Consider the following 25,521-nt stretch of genomic DNA (forward strand, 5'->3'; position numbering starts at 1 on the left):
AGTAAGTGTTTCAGCATGCAAAAATTCTTTACCGACAAGAATTTATGGATGTATGTTAGTACCATCTAGTGTCAGTAAGAGTTACAGCATTTAGTAGGTTCTCACAGGAAATGCCAGTTTTGACTTCAATAACCAAGATCCTTCAGCAGGAAGTTAGGTGTGGTCTGTAGAGGAGAATTTAGGAAAAAAAAAAAGGAAAAGACATGATGGAATTTTAGCTGCAGTCTTCCTTGGTGCCATTCCAAGCCCACATAAGTGCAAGATTCTTCACTGGTAATGAATTTTTAATTGTTTCCTGCAGTATTAAAACAGGATTATGCCTTTTTTCCCCCCCTCCTCTAGTTAACAATAAAATGTAACAGGATTCTACTGCAGGACTACTTTCAGGTTGCTAATTAACCCTTTGCTGCACCTAGTCAATGCAGCTTCCAGCAGCAGTTTGTTGCAGACCGTCCATGGCTGAATGCACCAGGTGCATTTGCCCGCAATGGAAGAGCATGTTCATAGGGAGACCTGCAGGAGTTGGGACGCATGTGGGTGTCTGTGTAGGCGTAAATGACTGTGTGCGTAGGGTGGGAAAGGAGGAGAAAGCATTGTGTTGCTGTTTATTTAGCATGCCTCAGAAATATGCATTTGTTGCAGCTGTGCTGGAGTATGTGTATTTAGCAGACAGTAAAATAGGATCATGCTGATTATATTTTAACTATTGTATCATTTAATTTGATAATTGTTTCTGGGTATATTTTCTTACTCGGAAGTTGTTACTTTTTTATTGCATTTGCTGAATTTTTAATGTGCTTATTTGAGAAGAAAATTCTTAGGCTATGTCTGAGATCCCATTTACGACTTCAGATCAAAGTATTTATATTGGGAATATTTTCCACCTTTTTTTTTTTTTTTTTTTTTTAACTCAGCTGTCTGGACACATTCAGAAGAGATCTTTCTTGTTGAAATTGTGTAAAACCTGTGTATACAACTGTATATAGATTCAGATGTAAATGATCTAAGTGCAGTAGGTAATGATTTAAACAGCATTTTTGTTTAATTCAGCAATTCTTCCAGTGCACAATGTGTTGCCAGGCAGGAGATCTGAATGCAGGTGCTTATACCTGAATCTTGTTTCCTGAGCTGGCAGCTCCGCAAAGACAGCATATTTGTACCCGAAGAGAAGGAGCATCTCACATTGCTTTCAACTGATCCCTCTGGCCTTACATGGCAGTAGTGGGTTCTAGAAGTCATTTCTGGCCCTTATAGCTAGAGGGAGGATTAATCCAAGGTGCAGCTTTCAGGACTATAAGGAGGTGAATTGTCTGGAATCTCACTTCTCAACACCAAACTAGAAACATTTCAGAACTGTTGATTCCTCACACTGAATGTGGTGGAAAAGATCTCCTACTTTATTCACTGGAACGGATACATTACCGTTGATAAAGGCAAGATGTTACTGTACTGTATGTGACCTTTTTTTTAATACAGTCTGTACAATTGTCAATTATCATCACAAGCACTACGTAAATTTTAAACTAAATGTTTTAAGAATTGGTGCCTTCAAGACAGCTCTGAGACCATTTGCAAAGGAAAATGGTTTGTCTTGAATAAAACAAAAAAATCCTTTTCATTGCAGCCTCCTCTTGGATAATAATTACTGAATAAGAAGATGTCCTACGGAAAATTCTGTGAAGGTATATTGTAGCTATTTGTGTTGCTCTGATTTCTTTCTTTGTTTTTTATATTTTTAGCACTTTTTTATGAGAGAGGCTAAACAGTAATTAAGAGGTGCAGGATGAAAAGATGGCACAATCAGTGCTGGTACCACCAGGACCTGACAGCTTCCGCTATTTCACAAGAGAATCACTTGCAGCTATTGAGCAGCGTGTCAATGAAGAAAAAGCTAAAAAATCCAAACAAGAACGCAAAGATGATGATGATGAAGATGGCCCAAAGCCGAATAGCGACTTGGAGGCAGGAAAGACACTGCCATTTATTTATGGTGACATACCTCCAGGAATGGTGTCTGAGCCCTTGGAAGACCTGGACCCATATTATATCAATAAAAAAGTGAGTGTGTTGTATATTTCTACCAGACTTTAAGAAGATTAAAATACAAGGAACCCTCTCACAGATACAGTATTTCTAGTATTTTGGACCCATTTTTTACATATAATACATGCCCCCCAGCCACTGATTTCATTGGCAGAAATCTCCATTGTAAGAACAGAAATTAGTAATGAAAGTTACTAGCTGATCTGTGGGTAGAGATGCATTTAGGTTTATTTTATTATACTTGGCATTTTACTAAAGCTTGTAACTTCAGTATTTTACACACAAGAGAACTGAAGAAGTAGCAGAGGAGTTATCTTTAGAATTATTATTTTATTAATTGCCATACTACAGATCTGAAAGGAGCAGATCTTCACTATGAAACCCGTCTCAAAGGTAGCTAGACACCTCACTAGCTTTCTCCACTGTCACGTGGAAAGCCTAGGTTGCATTCTCTTGTTGCTGGGAAGGACAGGGGACTAGATAAGGCATTTTTCAGGATATGCTGCAGATCATTCTCTTCCATTTTATACTCTGCAGAGGTATCATATATCTGACTTAGTCTGGGTGAAAAATTTTTCATATCCAGTTTTATATTATTCTATGACTGTTATAAAAGAGGAGGTGTTTAAAAGTTGGACATAAATAGGGAGGAGGTAGGAATTCCTCTTGGAGTGTTGACAGAATGTTATGTAATTTTGAAATTATTTTATAGATTTTTTTAAAAAAAAACCCCACCAACCACATATTTTATTTTTGTTTAAAGTTATAGCAAAAATTGTTGTGACCAAGAATAAAAGTGCTGAACTTAAGACTTTTGACCAGATGGCCTTGGGTTTCCTCCAGAATTCCAGTCCCTCAGGTTTTGGCATCAAATGTATTGCACCCTCACTATGCTGCCAGTAAAGAAGAAATTACCGATATTTTATTTATTTTTCTGTCTTCGTAATTTTTTCTTGTGCTTTCTTTTCTTTCCCAAGGAAATTAACTAGCAAATTAAAAAAACAAAACAAAACCCAACAAGCCAAACCAAAAAAGCCAAAAGAATGTGAAAGCAAAAATACTGCTTCAAAGGAGAAGGACTGAAACCCCCAGGAATTGCTAGGAGTTGAACTAAGTAATAATAAAAAAATTATATACATATTCTGCAGGAATTAGGGCTATGCCTCATCACTAATACGTTGAAACAATAGCAATACAGGCACCCCATGATAAATGGCAGAACAGCTTTAAAAACATCAATTATACCTTAAATGTCCATTGCAGAATTTCTAGCACTCAATTCATGGCATGGAGAATCATGAGTTAAATTTAAAAACAAAGTTTCCTATTAAATACTGTGTTCTCCTCCCTTTACTTAAGTGATTTACCCAGTTGAAGTCTGGATATAAGGCAAATGGAATTTGGGTCAAAGTGCTGATCCCTTTCCTTCTTTCTTTCCCAGTTCTGCAGTAGTAAAAATCTAAATTCAGTGCTGGGAATTCTAAAGTTAGCGCATGTATTATCATGCTTTGGAAAGTGGAAAGCAATTCTGAAATTGACTGTGGACATGAAGTAAAATCCTGCTGAATTGCATATTCCTGACTGAAAAATGCTCAGCTGTTGTCTTGATCTTTTTCAAGAGCATAGTGGTTTCTAGTAGGGGATATAAGACTATATCCAAATAGCCAAACTATATATGCATTGCAGTAATTATTTTTCTTTTTATTTTTCTTGGTGTTTGCATATCTTTGAACATCCTTGTTTAGGTCAGCTCCATTTTAATTTTTTAATATGTCTTGATGAGTCAGCATTGCACAAGTGATATGCTTCATCAGGTATTTTGTCAGATTAAAGGGAACAGAAAACATATGGAAAACTCTGATTTGAGGGCATATTTACTTGAACTCCTGGAAGAATAGTAATAGAGTTGAAAAGCAATGGTAGCAAAGCATACCTTACAGACCAATCCTTTCTCCTCTAGAATAAAGGATATGGCATACAATAAAGTTTGGCTTGAGAATCAATGAGTATCTGGCAAAGCAAACATATTTGGTTTTGAAGTGCTGAAATTTATTATTTCAGTCAGGGGGAGGCATTGTGTTTTCAGGATTTCAGCTGCTGTATTTAGCGCACCTGCTCAGAAAGTAGAACATAATCTTTACAAATTCTGCCCTCTGGTTCCAGCTGAGGCATATCATGGCTACTGGCTTTGCTCCAGGTTTGCATGGCTTATGTTCCCTTGGGTTTTTTAGGGCTGCCACAGTGCTAGCTAGATCCACTTACCTTCAATGAGCATGAACTTTCACCCATGTGTAGAAAACAGAGATGACAGAAATAGATAGGAATTTCCACAAATGCATGGAAATCTAATTTTAAAACTTAGTCATTGTTAAATTCTTCTTATTTCCCAGCTCTTAAGAAAAATATTAAATCCAGTAATACTATTTTAAACATTGGTAGTACTCATGACTTATTGCTGAAACTGTGGACATTGAAAATACATGAACTATTGAATTCTGTATTAGTAAAAGTAAAGCATGATATAAGAAAAATAGAATTGCAGGTGTGAAACTCACAAGAAATAGCTGAAAAGAGAAGCAATGTGTTAAGAGTACAACAGAAATTCAGTGCATTAGTGTTATTTTGAAAAACTGGTTATTGAACACTCAATTTCTTTATTTTCATGAGCACTTTTGAAATTTAGATCACTGTAGTACTATTGTCTTAGTACTTTGATGTGATAATTAATACTGGTTATTTGATTCAGGGAATGTTGAAGCTTTAATGACTCCCATTGCAATTATATTTATAGTGGTTTGGCTGGACTCTACAGTGTGTGAACTGGACAAGGGGATTGTGATCATGGGGGAGTGCAAATGGAAGAAGAGTTTGACCAAATATGATTAATGATGAAATTAAAATTATTCTGGGTTTGAACTTGTAACTTGTTTGTAACTTGATTATCTTTTAAATGCTATTTTTCATTCTGTTTCTTTTTCAGACCTTTATAGTATTGAATAAAGGGAAGGCAATATTCCGATTCAGTGCCACCTCTGCCCTGTACATGCTAACTCCTTTCAACCCTCTTAGAAAAATAGCTATTAAGATTTTGGTACATTCATATCCTTTTCAAGTGTTTAGTCTAAAACTTTAGTAAATGAGATATTACTTAGTATTTAAATGATTCTCTGGCACGTGTCCCAGGATTAATATGATCTATAGCACTTTGTCCCTCTTCTGTCTGTTATTTCTGTCTTCTGTTCTTTTTCTGATTTAGCTTTTTACATTTATTTTCATTGCTGGATCTTAATATAGTAATATCAGAAACCAGACAACCAGTCATGGTCCTATACATTTTTTTCTTGTGCCTTTTTTTCTTCCACCACTTGTTTGGTTTTTTCTTTCCCTCCTATTTTTCCTGTAATCATCACATCTTTTTTCATTTTTCCCCTCCTCCATGTTTTTCATAAACTGCAGATATAGTGCTCAAAATATTTCCAGTTCTTAACTGACACTCTGTGTTAAAAATCAAATCTTTGATCCCAGGTTTGTGTTTGCATGAATATTTAGTGAAAATATGGTTCATTATTCTTTTTCATTTTCTGATTCAGATCACAGCTGCAGAAGGATAGGTTGATAAAAGAGCTTAGGTTTCTTGTTTTATTATACATTCTCCGTGCTATATGTATCTTATCTATTTTCTTCCTTGATCATTATTGCATTATGCACTTTTAATCCTGTAGATGTTTTAATTTCAGTCTTCAAGTAGGTCATGAGATTTCCGTATTGCAGGTAGGTATTTGCAAAGCTAAATGATCATGATGACTTATCTATTATTTTGGTTTTTTCAATGTTTTGATAGCTGACTGTAGTAGGCATCCCACTGCTCTGATTCCGAATGCTGATATGAGCAATCAGGGCGTTGACTTCAGCAAGTCTACTTACTTGAGGAACAAATGCAGATGTTTGCACAATTGGATTTTACAAGTCTAACATAAGCACACTGAAAGTAGTTTTGTGCGTAGCATGACATATAGTGATCCTAAGATAATGTAGAATGAATAATGAAAGGAATTTTTTCAATCTTGGTATGATGGAAGTCTGATAATTACAATGGTTGTTGTGTTGGATGTTGTTATCTATGGCTAGCTTGAAAATAACTTCAGAATCAATCATGACACTACATAACCTATTTTGTATCTTGCTACAGGTGCCACTATATACAATTATTTGTCAGTTAGATGACACTCATGAGCATGTTATAGAACATCATTACATGGAATAATGGAAAATCATGGGACTGAGATGGTGATGAAGAGCTAGATTGATTGAAGTCAGAATGTTAGAAAACATTTAAAATTGTGGGAAAGTATATTCAAGTTATTTCTCCACTGATGAAAGAATAGTGAGGAATTGCAACTCTGAGAGGACATTTAATCAAGAGGATTTTGAAAGCCTATGTAAAGCCCAAGATTGTGAAACACTCTCATAAGATGTTACCTATTACATTTTTAAAAATACCTTTCATTCTCTTCTGCTCTATTCATATATGAATTACATAGTGAGAAGCTATATTATGAGTAATGGATGTGAAATATATTTACTGAGCAGAAAACTCGAAGAATTGATGAACGTAAAAGCCACAATTGTTTGACAGTTCAAAAGGCAGAGGTAGTTACTATCGCTTGAAGTTTTTTCAGTTGATGTAGACATGCAAAGAGGGAAACCTCACAGTACTTCCCACCCCATTGTACTCGGATTTCTATTTAGGAGCACCATGTGAACCTAGTTACAGAAGCTAAAGCTCTTCTCAAAATCGAGTATTGTCCTGTTTCTAGTTTTAGGTGATGGTGCCATCATGTGGACATTTTGGGCATCATCTGTGTGGTTTTCATTTGAAAACCGTTCAAATTGCCATTTTTCATTGCCATTTTCTGCGAAGAATGTCATCAGTCCTGAGAGTGAAAGGTTTCAGATCCAGAGCAGTTTTGTTAAAATCAATGAAATATTTATGGCTTGTACCTGTTTTGGAATGCTTTTTTTTTTTTTTTTTTTTTTTAAGAATGTCTTCCCCTCCACTAACATTCATATTACAAAAGCTATATAAAACAGTACTTTTCTCCCTAAAATTTCCCTATGCTCTCTCCTGCTATGTGATAACTGGCTTTCAAAATATGTCTTATAATAAGCAAAAATGTTGATACGTGCCAAATTCTATGGTGAAACATAAAATTAGAAAAGTGAAGAAAATTTATTTTTCACTGGTTTGTCTACATGCAATAGATCAGATTTGTCTAGATCATCCAAAACAAATTCTTTTTGTGTTATTCCACTAAATTGGAAGCTACTACTTCAAACTTTCATATTTTTATTCAGAACAAAAGAAACATCTGAGGTCTTAAAATTAAGGTTTGGAGGTTTTACATATATTTCAGGGGGGGTCTAATTTTTATTATGTGATTGTTCTCTTTTAGCTATAAAGAAGTGACTGTGAAATCTTTAACATATTTAGGGCTTTTCTTTGAGTGTTACCAGAGCACTGGAGGGATAAATAGCTCCTGATAGTGGAAATCTGCCAAAGCAGTGTTATTTGATACTCTTTTAATGAGATTTTCTGGCTTACATTCCTTAACTCTTTACCTACATTATTCAGCATGCTTATCATGTGCACTATTTTGACGAACTGTGTATTTATGACCATGAGTAACCCTCCAGACTGGACAAAGAATGTAGAGTAAGTTAAATGGATTTTCTTTGAATAATATTCAGTAATCTGAAATAAACTGCTGTAAGTGATTTTGTATTAGGATGGCATCCACTGGCAACAGATACTTTGTTGGGATATCCTTTCAACAGCTATTCTGATGCTACTTTCTAATGTGTAATATTAAATACATGTATTTTACACCACTTGGCTCATTACAAGTTGTTCAATGTCCATCCTCTGTTTGCAGTACTAGATGGGGAATGTAAGATGAGAAGCTAGTCTTCTGACCAAGCAAAAAATACATTATGAATATTTTCCAAGGCATTTGACGTTATATCCACGCAAAAATATGGAGAAATACACTCTTCCATCTCTCCTGCAATAACCATTGCAGATAAAAGGATTGTCTAATGGATGCCTGTGTTCACCGTAGCACAGCCTTCCTTCACTAAAGACAATCTTAACAATGGAGAGCTTGTATGAAAAATAAGCTATTAGAAAAGTGTTTAAGTGGTTGGCTGATCTTCCTATAGGAAGAGAAAAGGTCAAATATGCCAACAACTTGATGCTGATATACGTTTGGTGCATGTTTTGTGATAGTTCCAAGGCTGTAGTCCACAGTGTGAAACAGTTCTTCATGGTGCTTCATGTTCGCAATAGCATATTATGCTTCTGCTTCTTCTTCATTCCTAACTGCTTTGGATGGTATGTAACTGTTTAATCTTTAGTAATCAAAACTGAAATCATAGGAGGTTGGAGTCAGTGGAGGCATTCTCATTTTGAGTTCAGTATAAACATATATGTATTCAGAATGTCTAGCATATAGTAAATATTCATGAGTAAAGATAGCTAGCCTGAATATTTCTTCATATCATCATATTGTGCCATTTAGATATGCAGCAGAAGTCCTTCTCATCTGTTGAGCAAAGTTGTGCAGGAAAGCAAATTTTCAGAAATTTAACTGAAAAAATTTTGGAAAACTGGTTTCAGGTTGGCTCAAATCTGAAAACCAGTTCAAGCTTTTTAAGCAATTTAATCTGGATTCTTTGCCATTAAAAATATAAATGAAATACAATTTCAAGATGACATAATTTAGAGATAAAAAATTGAAATTATTCAGAATGCCGGAATTAAGTAATTTTACATTTCAACTAGAGTTTTTTGTCAAAGTGAGTAGCTGAATTTTATTGAAAGTTGTAAATATTTCTGGATGTTCTTGCACAGGATGTTGCATTTGAAACCACTTGTTTCATTCCAGTACCATGCCTGTCTTGCTAAGGTGAAGTACTGAGTACACCTACTCTGTAACCAAGTCAATGAGGACTGATGGCAGTTGACATATTGCCAGCTCATGGTATTAAGCAATGCTTCAGCATAAAAATAACATTTTTATGTTATTGAAGAGATAAATTTTTAGTCTGGAAGCAACTTCTGAAATCCTAACATAATCCATCGATACAGTTTGTTATAACATGGATTCAGATTGGACATAAACATGCACTAGTGTAATTGGGAATTTTGCAACTGTTTTATTGGTATAGGTTATAGAATGTGAACTTAAGCTATGGGTTGTCATTTAGTCTTTCAATCATAAATTCATTCCCCCTTCCTTATGGAACAAATTCTGCAGATGTTTAAATTTGCTTGTAACTTCCATTAAATTCTTATGTCACTTAAGAAAATGAGAATAAAGCAACTTGAGAGCAAAATGTGTAAAGATAATGCCTGTGTTTCTATAAACTCTGTCTTGCATATTTTCCTCAGATACACTTTCACTGGAATTTATACCTTTGAATCACTTATTAAAATTCTTGCAAGGGGCTTCTGTCTAGAAGATTTTACTTTTCTTCGAGACCCATGGAACTGGCTAGATTTCACTGTCATTACATTTGCGTAAGTCTTCTACCTTTTTTTTTTTAATAGAAAAAATGTTCCTGCTAGCATTAAATTAGTGACTAAAAATTGCCTCATATTTTGTCAGCCAGAACATTTGGAGCCTGGACTTCCTGCGGTTTCAATGTGTTTCTTCTACCTCTTTTACACATTTTAGTATTTCTAACTAACCATGTGCTGCAGAGGCCAGCATAGTGTGCCAGCCCATTAGGATTGTGAATGCCATCAGCCTGAACTGTTCATATCCTGTCTCCTTTCTGCATACCAGAATAAAAGGAATTCTTTTGACTTCCTGCTATAAGATGACCAAATTTCAAATGTCAAGTCAATTTGGCTGATTTTGATTAAAATTAATTTAAATTTATGGTCAGAAGCGTATTTATAACACAGGCAAAATACAGTGAACGGTGAAGAGGTCTTTATCAAAGACCCAAGCAAATAGGATAAAATCTGCCTCAATTTTGAGTAACTGTGATTTAATCCTACAGGTATGTAACAGAATTTGTAAACCTAGGCAATGTTTCAGCTCTTCGAACTTTCAGAGTATTGAGAGCTTTGAAAACTATTTCTGTAATTCCAGGTAAGAAGTAGTTGGTGTAAGGTGTTAGGCCCCTCATATCTCCAACTGTTATTTGTGTGTTGTCATTGTGTTTGTGTGTGAACTCCCCTATTACAGATATGTGACAGAGTTTGTGGACCTGGGCAATGTCTCAGCGTTGAGAACATTCAGAGTTCTCCGAGCTTTGAAAACAATATCAGTCATTCCAGGTGAGAGCTAGGTTAAACACTGAGGCTGACTTTTGTTCTACAAAGGCTATACTCATGTTTTTAAAGCATAAGCCTTGTTTGCTACGCATTGTTAACAAAATAAGAAAGCAGGAATCAAGACATGTAATTTTACTTAAACTGATTCTTGCTTGTATTAGTGGCATTTTTCTTTCAAAAAAAAAAAATCAGCCTTTGAGTTTAACAAATTTTTGCATGAGATATTTGCAGTAAACAGCCTATGTGATTTGCATCTGATGACATCAAGCTTTCCTCTACATGTTTAAATGTTAATTTTAAGCTTTCATATTGATGCAAATTTTATCATTTATTGCAGGCACTTGATATAGCAACTTAATTCAGTTTTAAGTCATGTATGAAAAATTAAACTCTAAAGGATAGCATGGGCCATGCATGGGGTATTGTTTTAAAGATGTCTTTCTTCTCCAAACCATCACCCCTCTTATATTGTAAGATTATTATAATATCATTCAAATATGCACTTATAATGTCTTTATAATGGGTTTACTAATGCAGAATATTTAAAAGGTTCATTTAAGAAAGGTTTGGGCAAGAAGCATCAGCAAAAGCAAATGATGCTTTTCTACATAGGGTTGAGATATAGCATGAATAATAAAATCACTTATTTTGGCATAAACAATGTGTTTGGTATTATCTACTTTTTATTTCTGTACACTATAAAATAAGCATAAACTTACAGCTTTTCATTCATCTTCACATGTAGTAAGGCTTTTCATGAAAGTTATTGTATCACAAAATATTCAGCTCAGTTGTCATTTTGCATGAAATCTTTATCTCGTCAGGAAATACCACATTATATACATATATTTTTTGAGGGGGGGGTTGGTGGTGGGTTGTTTCTTTTTTGGTGGTGTTTTTGTTGGGGTTTTTTTTTTTTTTTTGGTTGGTTTGGTTTTGTTTTGGTGTTTTGTATCTGTTTAATGCCATAATAAAAATCTTTTCTCTTTGCAGGCTTGAAGACAATCGTGGGCGCCCTAATTCAGTCTGTGAAGAAGCTCTCGGATGTAATGATCCTGACTGTATTTTGTCTGAGTGTATTTGCACTAATAGGGCTGCAGCTGTTCATGGGCAACTTGAGGAATAAATGCCTGCAGTGGCCTCCAGACAATTCTACTTTTGAAACAACTGTTATTTCCTACTTTAATAGCTCTATAGGTGAAAATGGCACATTTATTAATATGACAATGACAACATTTAACTGGGATGAGTACATCGAAGACAAAAGTAAGAGTTAATTATATCACCTACTGCATTGATTTTCTGGAATTTTTTTTTAACAGAAACAAACGCATCAGTATCTTTTAATTGCATTTTAAATGGTGTAATCTAGCCAAGAGACATAAAAGCACTTATTTTGTATAGTAAATAAAAGAACAGTCATAACATAGTTTAACATACTTATAATATTGTACTGGGTACCAAAATACCTTTTTACCTTTTACTTAATATGACTTTTAGAGTAAAACCACACTGCAGCACAAAGCAGAAATTTCTGTGCTAGCTTCAAGCTTCCTGAAATAGTGTGACTGTCCTGATATAGGATCTGAAATCATATAGCTACATTTGTGCAAGATAATATCCGATATCATAAATCCCCATTTGAACATCAGTTAGCTCATGAATCCTGCTATAGTATGTAAATGCAGCTGCATTGTTTGTTCTGGAACTTGGTCTTCACACCACACTCCCATGCACAGCACAGACATGCCTTTATGAGAATACTAGTGATTTATCCCATGCTTCTTACTCTAGTAAAATAAGAATTATATTCCATATTATGTATCTTTTACACTGTTTCTTATCTGTGGAAAATCAAGAAATAATCATTTTGGTCTCTTATGTTACCTCATAGTACAGTATTTTCACCATTTTAGGTAGTTAATGTCACTAATGTTTTAAAAGAAATTATCTTAAAATAATAGATACAGAAAGTTCTATGGTAGATTGCTGTTCTGTCGTTCATAATAGTATATTGCTTCAGAATCTCCTATTTATTCAGTACTTCCTATTTAGTGTAATTACGGTTTTATCTTCATAATTAGACATGATCTTAGTTTTTTCTAAAGGCTGTATAAATCTTGTAACTAATATCTGTACCACTGAAAGTTAGGGAACCTCAGTTTGACAGCTAAATGCTTTTGGATCCCAGTCTCATTGCCTTACAATCTTTTAATATACTTATCATCTCAGCATACTTGTATCATAGAAAAGTCATCTTGGAAATTTTGCATGATAACATATTCTTAAAAATATCTGAAAACAGATTCCGTTCCCTTTTAGCTGCTTCTGGTACTACAGCATACAAATAGAAAGATTTTTCTAAATATCTGACCTAAATTTTCCTGATTTCAGATTGAATATATTACTGCTTCTCCTGTGGATTTAGAAATAAGATAATCATAGATTATATTAGTCTTTATAAAACTTTAAAACCATTATCTTCTTTATTTCTGGTCTTTTCTAAATCCAGCAATCCTGTTTTGTTTTGCATTTTCTCTACATCACCTTTTTTTTTTTTTTTCCTCTTTTGGAATCTTTCCAATTTGTCTGGGATTTTGGGTATGTTGGGAGGGTTTTTGCTATTGTCCTTGTTTGTTTGGGTTTTTTAATTAGATTCTCAAATAGTACTTTACTCCTCTAGCAAAGGTACAAATTAGAAGTAATTACCTTATGTGCCATATAGGAAACATTCCTATTAAAACATCTGAAAATCGTGTAATTTTTATATCAGCACTGTATTGTTGATTCACAGCCAGTTTGTGGTTTGTGACCGTCACTGCATCTTTTTTGCACAGCAGTGGCTTTGGCCAGATCCTGTCTATTTTGCATTTACGTATTTTATTTTGCCTTGTCAACTGTAGCATTTTCTACTTGTCTCTGTTGAAATAAATCCAATTGCTTTTGGACCAGCCTGTCAGTTTGTAAAGGTCATTCTAAATTTCAATCATCTTTTCTCCTAGCTTGATGTCTTCAGAATACTTGATGCATTTTTTTCTGTTATTTCATGTCTTGAGTTGGTAATGCAACTTGTTATGAAAACCATGTATAGCACAGAGCCCTGGAGGATCTTCAGAAAGATGCCCTTATGAACTGACATTGAGCCACTGGCAACTGCCCTCCAAGAATCTTTTTTCAAGTATTTTGTGATGATTCCAGCCAAAACATATGTCCTTCATTTGTTTATGAAAGTGTACAACTTATACCTATGACTGTTGTCCTGTTATTAATTTGGCAGGAGACAGGAATAGTTTTAATACATGGCATATTTTTTACAAACACATATTGACTATTTTTATTACTTTACCATTATCATCTTTCTATTGAAAAATTCATTATTTAAATGTATTCTAAAATAGTGGGCCAAGAGTTGAGTTGACTGGATGGCTTAACTGGATCCTCTGCTTACCAGAGGAGGAACCGTGTCACATAAGAATATGAATTAGGCCTACGGACAATTTTTAAAATCCAGCTTGTAGCCTATCTGCATCTTTATGCTTTTTAAGTAGGGTTTAGATCTCTCACAGGGTTTGACTATGTGAGTTCCAGAATGTCTGAAAATCCACTGTTTTCTTATCTGATACCCAAGAATGTATTGCAGATGCCTAAATTATGCACATAATCTCTCTCTCTCTTTAAAATAAGCAGATTTTATGCTGTCTCTATGATATACTGGTGGTGACAGAGTAGAAGCAGTCAATAGGAACTGGTTGCAATTCCCTGCTTGTCTCTTTAGCATTAGCCCTCAGTTAGTTCATGCCAGCTAAGCTAGTCTATGCCAGCTGGCAGTGAATCTCAAGGAACCATCTGCTTCCTGGGAACAGCCAGAACATACCTAATTCTGGCAACGTTAGCTTAATATGCCACCTGACCCAAAAATCTCCACTAGAGATTCCCATTTTACTCCAAGAATCCCAAGCTGGGAATTGATGGCAAATTGGTTTTCCCTTTCTGCCTCAAAGCAGAACAAAGAAAAGAATATGCCAGAGGCTTTTAAGACTTCCATCTCTTTAAATTATATTTTACCTCATTTTAATAGTTAGCCTATTAACAAAATACATGTAGACACTTCAAGTACATTCCTCTGCTACAGAATTTTGTGTAGCAAATTTTTGTAATGTACAATAAGAGCTTGGTTTTTTCCTCAGCTGCTCAAATTAAGATTCAGGTAGCAATTTCTTGTGCATGTTGCGTTATCTTTCCATGCTGAAAAAATGTCAGTACTTTTTGAAGTAATATTTTGATATAATAGCAAGTAATTAATAGTTATAAATGAGTAAAACTAAATGGCATATATCAAAATGCATGAACGAAGGCAGGGTATCAACCTCATCTTTTGTCTTGTTTTCCTGATATTTGTTCACTCATTTGCTGACATACACAATTTGGTATTCTACCCATTGTATCTTAGTCATTTGGGTAGGTTACTGAGAATTAGCTGTACAACTACCTTGCTATTTTCTAAAGAAAGGCCAACTTCAAGATGCCATAGGAAGTCATTTTCCTGTCAAAACAGTATTTTCCATGCTTTTTTCTTTCCTAGTCATTATATATTGAGGTTAAACTGTTCGTTAGCTCTGCTTAGTTCTTTAAAGTGTTAAAGGTGTTAAAATCTATATCATTGCTCGATTTTCATTATGTATAAATGATGTCTTTCTCATCACCTTTTTTTTTTTTTTCTTTGTTTGGCTTGGTTTGGTTTGGGGTATTTTGTTTTTTTTCTTTTTAAAAACAGGTCATTTCTACTTCTTGGAAGGCCAAAATGATGCTTTGCTGTGTGGCAATAGCTCAGATGCAGGGTAAGAAAACCATCATCATTTTTCATTATACATCAAGAAAAAACAGTTAGCTACTTAGAATAGCTCAGGTGGTCAACTCTAGTATCAGCTGTACCAGAGAGCTGCAAGTTACTGATGTTTTGCAGTTGAAGCTAGACTGAAATACAACTATCATCTATGTGATTTGAGTTTACACTTTTGAGGCACTTTTGTCAGCATCTTAGGCTAGTTTTGTAAAGGTAACTACATGAATGCTATGTGCATGAATGTTGCTGCCAGCTTGCTGGCATCTGTTTATCATGAGCCATGCTAGTTGACATTCTTTTATCCTAGGGGAGATGTGTTGATATGACGAATTGTGGGGAAGGGTAGACTAGCATTAGTTATTTATTAAAGCATTGAAATATCATTAGGAAATGGAATTAAAAATTGAAAAGCAATAAGATATGTAGTTTTCTTTTAGATATTTAGAATAAAATTTTACTTGTTCATAATTTCATTACCAAATGGTACTCCTGAACAATTTTGTGATTTACTATAGCATATCTTAATTTAGAGTAGTTGTTAAAAATAGCATTTCCTCTTCTTTTGTAGTCAATGTCCAGAAGGATATATATGTGTGAAAGCTGGTAGAAACCCCAACTATGGCTACACAAGTTTTGATACATTCAGTTGGGCATTCTTGTCACTGTTTCGATTGATGACTCAGGACTTTTGGGAGAATCTTTACCAGCTGGTGAGGACTTATTAAAATAAACAGCACCATCACCAATACCATTACTACATAGTACTTGTATAGTTATTTTCATTCACGTGTCCCTAAGGCCTTTAGGACAGAAATCATCTTTTATTTCATATATGTAAGCGGCCTAAAACAAAGGGGCCCTTGTTAATGATTTAGGTTCCCATGTGCTACTCAAATATAAAGTAAGAAATAGCAGCTATTTCATTAAGGTGGTTAAACATTATGGTTTCTTTTCACAAATGAGTAAATGAACTTAAGTTGTTAAAGCTTTTTACCCAGACATGCTCTAAATAGATGCTAGCTAAATTGGTTTGCAGTCTAGTACAAGTATGTTGTAATTGAAAACGTTAAATCTTGTCCCTGAACTACACATATCCTTAACCCAAAGGACAGTGATGGTGTACAGCATGACATTTTGTATACTGCACTGTCTCTGTGGCATTGTAATTTGGGACTGATGAGACAAGAAGGTAAGATGTTGGTTACTGGCCCCACTACTGTTAGATTTAAAGCTATAATATGAAGATGTAAAGTGGGGACAGCAACTAATACGGATTCTCACTGGTAGATGTTATGAGGTATCCAAGCTACAGAATGTTATTTACCTTGGCCATACCAGACACAAAACTTGGATTTTTGCACTTGTAGCCAGGATATAGTACTATTTATATATGGAAAGAATAACTAAATAACCTTGTTCTAACATAAAGCAATCTTATAATGTATTTCTAGATCATAAGACAGATGCTGTCGTATTATGCAACAGTATTTAAAAGTCTGCTAAAAATGTGCATTGTCTCTTTTCCTCCAGACACTGCGTGCTGCTGGGAAAACATACATGATATTTTTTGTTTTGGTCATTTTCCTCGGTTCTTTCTACCTGATTAACTTGATCTTGGCTGTGGTTGCCATGGCCTACGAAGAACAGAATCAAGCAACCATGGAGGAAGCAGAACAGAAAGAAGCAGAATTTCAGCAAATGTTGGAACAACTGAAAAAGCAACAGGAAGAAGCTCAGGTATCCCTGTAAAGTAGAATTCCTTCTTCCGTTCATGATTGTGATCAAATGTGTTATGTCCACATATAAGAATACTTTTATTCCCCTACTCCTAGCAATATATTACCTTCAGTCTTACAAATTCCTTCACTTTGCAAGCAATCTTTAGAGTTTTCCATTGCTCCGTTTCTGCTGGCTTGAGTGAACCTGTTAATTTATGGCAAAAATTATAAACACTAAGTTAAAATACTGGATTATTAAATTGGAGATGGAAATTAACATTTTACTGAGCCGTTGAACAAGCTACTCAGAGTGTTTGTGGAATCACCACCCTTGGAGATAATAAAAAAACATCTGAACATGGTCCTGGGAAACCTGCTTTTGGTGACCCTGTCTGTGCTGGGGAGTTGGACATGATGACCTCCAGAGGTTCCTTTCCAAAATCAACCATTCTATGATTCTGTGAAATGGAGATGGAGATGTGGGGAAAAAAGCCCCAGGAATTCTGCTTATTTAAATAACAGAAGCAAAACTATTATAGGGAGAAATATTTTGCTTCAGCAACATTTGGCTTTTTCTGCTCCTTCCCCAGCTCTCACAGCAAAAAGCCACAGTGTTCCAATTTTAAAGAAAACTAGAAAAAATGGAGAAACTGGAGACGCTTCTGTGGTACAGGCATCGTGATTGCATACTGCTTTGAAATTCCTTTTCATTTTTTGAAGACTCTGAAATCTATAATAGGATAATTGATAATGTCTGCTTGGCATGTGGCCACATAGAGCAGAAGTTGAACTATGTCTTCCATGTAAGCACATGACTAGTCAGCAACAGGAGTTTCTTGTTTGGTTGGTTAGTTGGTATCTGGGAATTTTTTACCAAAACTTGTAAATAAATGGTAATCAAGTGCTCCACAAATGTCTGAAACTTCAAAAGCAACAGGTCTCTAATGGCCTGCAGTTTAACTCAAATCGCTGATTGTGATTTGCAAAACTGAGATTAAGAATGTTACAGCAGACCTTTAATAGACAAGAGAGTATTCAAAATCCAGTAAAATGGTGTAAGCAAGTGTAGCTTCCTGTAATAGGGATTTTTTCTGTTCAAGCCTTGATTCCTTACTTTTACATAGTATTTCAGGTGAAAAATCCATTACAACATTGCTCCAATCTAAAACAGATGTTTGTTAACTTGGTTCTCTGACAGCACAGTTTTCTCTTGGGTTGCTCTAACTCCTGGCTTATGGAGCAGTGGCAAATTATGGGTCCTGTGGTATTTCACAAATTCTACTTATGGTATGCTGGGTTTAGTAAAGTGGGATCATTGCTTTTATTTCAAAATCATTTTTTTTAAGAATGGCAATAAATTTAAAATAGTGTATGTTTGTATAAATGTTGTAAATTGCATATGTGCTTGTACGTATAGGCAGCAGCAGCAGCTGCAGCAGCTGACTCAAGAGATTATAGTGGAGTAGGTGGAATAGGTGGATTCTCCGAAAGTTCTTCAGAGGCATCAAAACTGAGCTCAAAAAGTGCTAAAGAGAGAAGGAATAGAAGAAAGAAAAAAAAGCAAAAAGAACAGTCTGAAGGCGAGGAGAAGGACGGGGAAGAATTTCACAAATCTGAATCAGAGGACAGCATCAAAAGGAAAGGTTTCCGATTTTCCATTGAGGGGAATAGACTGACATACGAAAAGAGATTCTCTTCCCCACATCAGGTACCACAGTATTATTACCTCTTAAACACCTTCATTTTCTACTCATCATATAAACAAAACCTTGTAAAGTAGTTTGGTCAATTCTTGCAAGATATTTCACAGGTTCTTTAATATCTTAAATCAAGTATGACCAAGTTAATACTTGCAGACAAAGATGAAACTGTGAGAATTTGAGAGATTTTGGGTTTATTCTGAGTTTATGTGTAAAAGAAATCAAAACAACATGTATTAATTAAAACCAGTCATATTTCAAGTTTCTCAATGAAAACAGACCTATCTCCCCATCAAGATCAGTGTATTCAGCATGATCAGTGGCTTCAAAATTTGGTGCAAATATACAATGGAATTTCATGTTTTACATGAGAAAAGTATTAAAATTTGAGATGCAAAAACTGCAGGAGAAATGGCATAAATGTTCATGTGAAATTTGACAAATTGATGTGAGACCATTAATCGTGTTATCTTAAAGAAGGTGGAACTATGTGTGGCAATGTGTCCTTGCATGTGTTCTCCCACATTGAAACACCAGTGACTCAGAGTGCCATCTGCATCTCCCATCCAGACATTTATTTCATTTGATAGTTTTGTGTCATCCCTTCTACAGTTTTCAGAGCTCCTCTTCATTTGCCCACCTCCGACTCTCCCCTCAGCACTTCACGTGCAGATCTCACATCCATCCTGTCCTTTTTCTGACCCTTTGTGTGCCTCAATGTGCTTCTTCCTTTTATCACCACCTCCTTGATTCTCCCTCCTCTTTGACTTGCTTTCACCCTCTTTTTAGTCACTATTACTAAACTCATTCATTCCTTTTTAAATCCTCTTCTGTTAGAGTCTCTAGAAAGCCTGTTTTGTCCCTAAATAGATCATGAACACTCATATTCTCTTCATGTATCACTTTCTCCAACTCCCATTCTCAAAGAAGCTCAGACCTCTTCTGAGGTCTTAATTTATTTTTTTAAATATTTTCTTCCTAAAAACTGTCCTCCTTAGATCAGACTGTGGCGGGAATAAAATTTTTCAAGCTTCCTATTTCTGCCAAGTTAACTCCTCCTTCTATTTACTTCCTAACATACTTCCTTTTTTTAGTAGTACTGTATCCTTCCCTCCTCCCCCGCCCTTCACCCTTGGTCTGCCATCTTTATACATTGCTGTCTAACCTCTGTAAGATTTCATTGCTGAATTTAGTTAGTTCATGATTCATTCTGCTCCATATACAGATTTTCACACCTATATCCATTGACTGTGTTGAAGACCCGTGTGATCCTTTAGGTGCATATCCTTGCTTGTGTCGTCATTCAAACTGTAGCCTTATTCAGCTGCAGCTCAATTCATCTATCTTGTAAGAAATGAAGCATTCCTCTTACAACTTGCTTCTCTTTTACCTTTTCATCTCCAAGTTCATTTGCAGCTGTTTACTATGACAGTCTAGCAATCACTTGCCCTCTGTTTTCCCAACTCTAGTGCTTTTCACAACTCTCAACTTTTCACTCTAGATTCTAGCCACTAATCAGAAATACCACTAACCAGTTCTTAATAACCTTTTCCTAGACAAAACTCAGGTTTATATCTCATTTTTACTTTTTCCTTGACATTTCATTTGCCTTCAGTGTCCTTGAACTGACTGTTGTGTTCTCTTGAAAACTTACTCTTCCTAACATTCATAGTTTCATCTCCTATCAATTCTCCTGATTTAGTTGTGCTTTAGAAGATTCTTTTATACCTTTGGCAGTTTTCTAAGGGATTTCCACAAGGCCTTTTGCTCGTTCCTTTCTCTCCCCCTCTTTTTATTTTTTTTTAATTTATTTTATTGTTTTGTGGGTTTGTTGTTTTTTTTTTTTTACTCTACTCTGGACCCACAACTGTGAATCATTTTTTAACTTAAACCTCTTTCCATGTCACAATTACTGCTGTATTCATCAAGAATGTGGTTGCAAGGAGCACTAACCTATCTCATTGCTTTACCTAATCTGCTAGTAAACATATCTACCTATTTTTTAATACCATAAAACATACTGTGCCTAAAATTCCTCCCAACTCACCTTGTCTACTTAGAGTAAACAAGTCCCAGTTTTGACTGACCCATCCATAACCTCCTGTTAAATTTTCAAATAGTTTCTTTGAGCTCTTTCTGTTACGCTGCCCCTCATGCTTGGAAGAAGCTCCCATGAGTTTCCACAGAACACTTCATTGCTTTCCTCAAATCCCTCTTTAAAACTCTCTTTTACCATGCTGCCTACAGAAAGCTTGACAGGGAAGTGACTTCAGGTGAGCTAAGACCACTGTTTATCATATCCATCAATTTTGCCTCCTTGTATTCCCTCTCTTTTTGTATCCATCTGTTGTGTTAACACTTAGATGATAAATTCTTTGCAGTGCCTTTTTGTTCTGCATTTTGCAGTACTTAGAGCAATAGGGTTCAGGTCCATAAAGATAAGTTGCAGAGGAGAAACAAAGACACTGCTTTGTTATGTATCATCTCTGCTGTTCATAGAGGTCTTGGTTAAAATAAGGAGCTAATGATAATCAATCAAATCAAGAGGATCACTTGAATTAAAGTTAAGAACGTGTATAATTATTTGCAAGCTTAGAGCATTATTTTTACTTTTATCCTGAAAAGATCCTTTCATAACAGAACATTTACTTATGTGAATAAACTGATGAAGATTAGTGAGACTGCATACAAAATTATAAAATTACAAGCATAACTTTTCATATTCAGAATAGCTGAAACTTTAAAAAAGAAATAAAACCTTATTGTGGCCTACTTGACTAGTATCTGAAAAAAAATGTTTTTTAAAATTAGGCACTGTTTGGGAGCTACCACTGTGTGCAGACTGAGTCATGGGAACTTTGCCTAAAATTTTTTTTACTCAGCCTGACAGACTAATGCTAACCTGAGGTAAACAGTGTCTACATTTGCTTCCTCAGTTTATGAACAGTTGGTAATAAACAGGCAGAATGGCAGAGGAAACAATTCTGTCAAGCAGTTTCTTTTACTCTAATTAAACCAATTGATTTCATATATCCAAAGTAGTAAAATAACTAGTCTTTGTCTGTCACTTATGTGCTCTTTGTTTACTACCCAAAAGGGGGTGTATTTGGGGGGGATGTGCCAGTTCATTTCTTTGTAGATAACCTTACCCTTTAAGACATATTAACACTGTGTTTTTTTCCTCTGTATGAAAACATTATATTTGAAAGGATTTTCATTGGATAATCATTGTTTTTATTTGCCTGCAGTCTTTGCTGAGCATTCGAGGCTCCCTGTTTTCTCCAAGGCGCAACAGCAGAACAAGTCTTTTCAGCTTCAGAGGTCGAGCAAAGGATGTAGGATCAGAAAATGATTTTGCTGATGATGAGCACAGCACTTTTGAAGACAATGAGAGCAGAAGAGATTCTCTCTTTGTTCCTCATAAACATGGTGAACGACGCAACAGTAACATTAGTCAGGCCAGCAGGTCATCCAGGACAGTAGCTCCACTTCCGGCAAATGGGAAGATGCACAGCACTGTGGATTGCAATGGAGTAGTTTCTTTAGTCGGTGGGCCGCCAGCTTTGACATCACCTACTGGACAACTTCTGCCAGAGGTGATGATTGATAAAGCAGCCACTGCTAGCAATGTAAGGAAGTCTGCAATAGCTTAGGCATGATGACTTCTCCCTGTATTATCAGCTACTGTTTTAAAAAAAATGTAGTTACTTGAGAATAATTCCCATCTTGGCCAAGCTGTGAATGATCCTTTCATATATTCCAGTTATAAGCTAAAGTAAAAACTGAAGTTGCCTAGCTCTCATTACCTAAGTGTGTGAAAATATATGCTAATTTGCTGGGAATTAACAGAATAGCACAGTAAACCGTTGCATAAATTTTACATTGCACCCATTGATTCATTATGCTAACTGAAGACTTAACTGGAAGGTTCTGTATTTGTATATCAGGATCTCAAAATGAAAAAAAATAAATAATTCTATATACTTAATGGAATATATTAAATGAGCATTCAACATCACACTGACCACATTATTAAATATTTTCTTGCTTTTGTTTGAAAGCATGTGCTGGGAAATCGATAAGTTATTCTAAATTAAGAGTTATCTTAAGAAAATACACTTACTCTGTGCTTTTACTGCTAGCTGTGTGGGCTGTACTTTTCTGTGTTTAGAAAAAGACTGCCTAATTAGAAGGATATTTATGGCAGACCTCATTGACAAGCATTGTGGAACTTTTTATAGTCTAAAATCTTTTTTAATGTCTCAGCCCAGTTTCAGCAAAATACTTGAAAATATATTCTTTAAGCACAAAAGCAATGCGTCCGATGTGTCGACCATTTGCTATATACAAAATCAGGCATACATTAGGTTACTGCAAAACTGTGACATAAATGGAGCATGATGTAGAAAAGCAGTGTTTTAAAGCATTGTATTTCTATAATAATTTACAGTATTATTTTATCAGGCTATTTTATCAGTGTTTTATTTTCAGGGCACTACTACAGAAACTGATTTAAGAAAGAGACGGTCTAGTTCTTATCATGTTCCTATGGACTACCTAACAGATCCTAGTGCAAGGCAAAGAGCCATGAGTATAGCCAGCATGCTTACAAACACAATGGAAGGTACGTAACACAGAATTTTTGTATGACAATACCATAAAGTGCTATTAAATGTATGATACATTAAGTAGCTGTGGCATTTTATGACAGCTATTTAAGCCTAAAAGGTACAGGCAAATGAGATTTGTACACTACTATTTTTTTTTTCAAAGACTGACCTATATGTTTGGAAAAGCAGACAAGCTTTCAAAATACTAATAGGTTTGAGGAGGAAACAGCAGTCTTCCAAGTTAAATGCAAGCAGAAACTAATCATTCAATGCAGTTTCTCTAGAAAAGTTATGTTTTGATGAAAAACCTCCTTTTAGATTACTGAAATGGCTGTGCTGCTTGCAGCGGAACAATCCCCTTCTGCCAATTGAACAGACATGCTGTTTCACAAAGAAAGGATCACATTGTTCTTTCTGTAAGGCTAAATACAATGAATCTGAATTATGAAATTAAGCAACTAGTTGTAAGAAAGGGCAAATGTTACTTTGAGGCTTAAATGAATATGCCAAAAAAAACAAATAGGAAGGTAATAATGAGAAGTTTTGCACATGTGGACCATAATGCTGTTTAAATAGTTGTCTGAGTTCAGGTTTGTGTTCTGACTGTTTATCCTTAAGGAGGAACCTTTAAAATATTTTACTCATTCTAGGTATAAAATCATGCAAAGTTTTCGGTTGGAACAGACCAACTAGATCTTTTAGCTCCAACCCCCCTTCCACAGCCAGGAACACTTTCCACTAGATCAGGTTGCCCCAGGCCACATCCATCCTGGCCTTGAACACTACTAGGGTTGGGGCATACACAACTTCTGTGAGTTAGCAACCATTTCCAGTGTCTCATCAACCTCAGCATAAAGAATTTCTTCCTAATATTTCATCCAAATCTATGCTCTTTCAGTTTAAAATTGTTACCTCTCATACTATCCCTATAATACCTGATAAAAAGTTCCTCCCTATCTTCCCTGTAGTCCCCCTTTAAGTACCGGAAGGCAGCTCTAAGGTCTCCCCAGAGCCTTCTCTTCTTCAGGCTGAACATGCCCAACTCTCTCAGTGTGTCTTCATAGGAGAGGTGCTCTGGCCTTCTGATCATCTTCATGGCCCTCCTCTGGACCTGCTCTAACAAGTCCTTTTTATGCAGGGCACCCAAAAGCTGAATGCAGTATTCCAGGTGGGATCTCACCAGAGCAGAGTAGAGAGGAAGAATCACCCCCCTCAACCTGCTAGCTTCTTCTGATGCAGCCCAGAATGAGATTGACTTTCAGGGCTGCAAGTGCACATTACCAGGTCGTATTCAGGTTTTTGTCCATCAATACTCCCAGGTCTTTCTCCGCAGGGCTGCTCTCAATCCACTCATTGCCCAGCCTTGTATGCCAGATTTTTAAAGACAAATTTCTATTTTGCATCCTCTGTAGCATTTTCTTGTGAATAGTTATTTTTTTTTATGTATGAATATTTAGTATTCTTTTTACATAAAATTTAAATTGTAGTGGGACAGATTGCTTTTAATTGTAATTTATTTTGACAGTAGCTTTTGTTTCAAAAGGTCTATAATATCAACATGGTTTATCAACAACACCTTGGAAAACAGCCTTTAGGCCTCAAAGAAAAATTCCAGGTTATACTGGAATAGAGAAGTATGTTTAAAATCTTATTTTCTTTTCTTATTTTTATTTTCTCTCTAGAATTGGAAGAATCCAGACAGAAATGCCCACCATGCTGGTATAAATTTGCTAACACTTGCTTGATTTGGGACTGCTGTACCCCCTGGCTGAAAGTCAAACATATTGTAAATTTGATTGTGATGGACCCATTTGTTGATCTGGCTATTACTATCTGCATTGTCCTAAACACCCTGTTCATGGCAATGGAGCACTATCCAATGACAGAACAATTTAGTGGTGTGCTTTCAGTAGGAAACCTTGTAAGTCTTTCATGGTGTGACATGTATGTAAAATGCATTTTTCTTAAATAATTCTTCTCTGACTTATGTACCTATATTTAAAGAAAATGTTGAGTAGATCTTTATAGGCTTGGGGTCGTTGAATTTATATTTAAGCTGTACTGAATCCCACTTTGTTGACATCTGTGAGTTTTGCCACTCTTGCTTTATAGAGCAAAAGGTAGTAAGATTTATTAAGTCAATATACATTTTGATTTTTAAAACCTTCAGATTCTGTCATTGAAGCTCTTTAAAGGAATTTATCTTTTGGGTTTTTTTTTTCTTGGATGGATACTTTCAAATCTTAAGAACTTTCAGTTCCAT

General features: G+C 35.4%; 2 protein-coding genes across 11 annotated transcripts in view; one reads left to right on the forward strand and one right to left on the reverse strand.

Moving 5' to 3' along the window:
• Window positions 1–25,521, reverse strand: part of LOC308222547 (sodium channel protein type 2 subunit alpha) — a gene marked incomplete at both ends in the record, with an annotated part of 422,596 nt that overhangs the window by 103,488 nt on the left and 293,587 nt on the right. The window lies entirely within an intron of this gene.
• The window catches only part of LOC308222926 (sodium channel protein type 2 subunit alpha), a gene marked incomplete at both ends in the record, with an annotated part of 58,793 nt that continues 35,055 nt past the window's right edge, over window positions 1,784–25,521 (forward strand). Inside the window, 13 exons of one of the 9 annotated variants that reach the window (XM_080621456.1) lie at window positions 1,792–2,058; window positions 5,024–5,175; window positions 7,676–7,756; window positions 9,494–9,622; window positions 10,111–10,202; window positions 11,381–11,653; window positions 15,162–15,225; window positions 15,799–15,940; window positions 16,761–16,967; window positions 18,366–18,656; window positions 21,897–22,277; window positions 23,140–23,272; window positions 24,941–25,179. In XM_080621456.1, the coding sequence (XP_080477582.1) occupies window positions 1,792–2,058; window positions 5,024–5,175; window positions 7,676–7,756; window positions 9,494–9,622; window positions 10,111–10,202; window positions 11,381–11,653; window positions 15,162–15,225; window positions 15,799–15,940; window positions 16,761–16,967; window positions 18,366–18,656; window positions 21,897–22,277; window positions 23,140–23,272; window positions 24,941–25,179 (2,451 nt within the window). Of the gene's footprint in view, window positions 2,059–5,023; window positions 5,176–7,675; window positions 7,757–9,493; window positions 9,623–10,110; window positions 10,203–10,298; window positions 10,391–11,380; window positions 11,654–15,161; window positions 15,226–15,798; window positions 15,941–16,760; window positions 16,968–18,365; window positions 18,657–21,896; window positions 22,278–23,139; window positions 23,273–24,940; window positions 25,180–25,521 lie in introns of all 9 variants that reach the window. The other 8 variants (XM_080621458.1, XM_080621463.1, XM_080621457.1 and 5 more) reach the window with 8 other exon arrangements.

The sequence above is a fragment of the Psittacula echo genome (assembly GCF_963264785.1).
Source record: "Psittacula echo genome assembly, chromosome: 6".
Classification (NCBI taxonomy): domain Eukaryota; kingdom Metazoa; phylum Chordata; class Aves; order Psittaciformes; family Psittacidae; genus Psittacula; species Psittacula echo.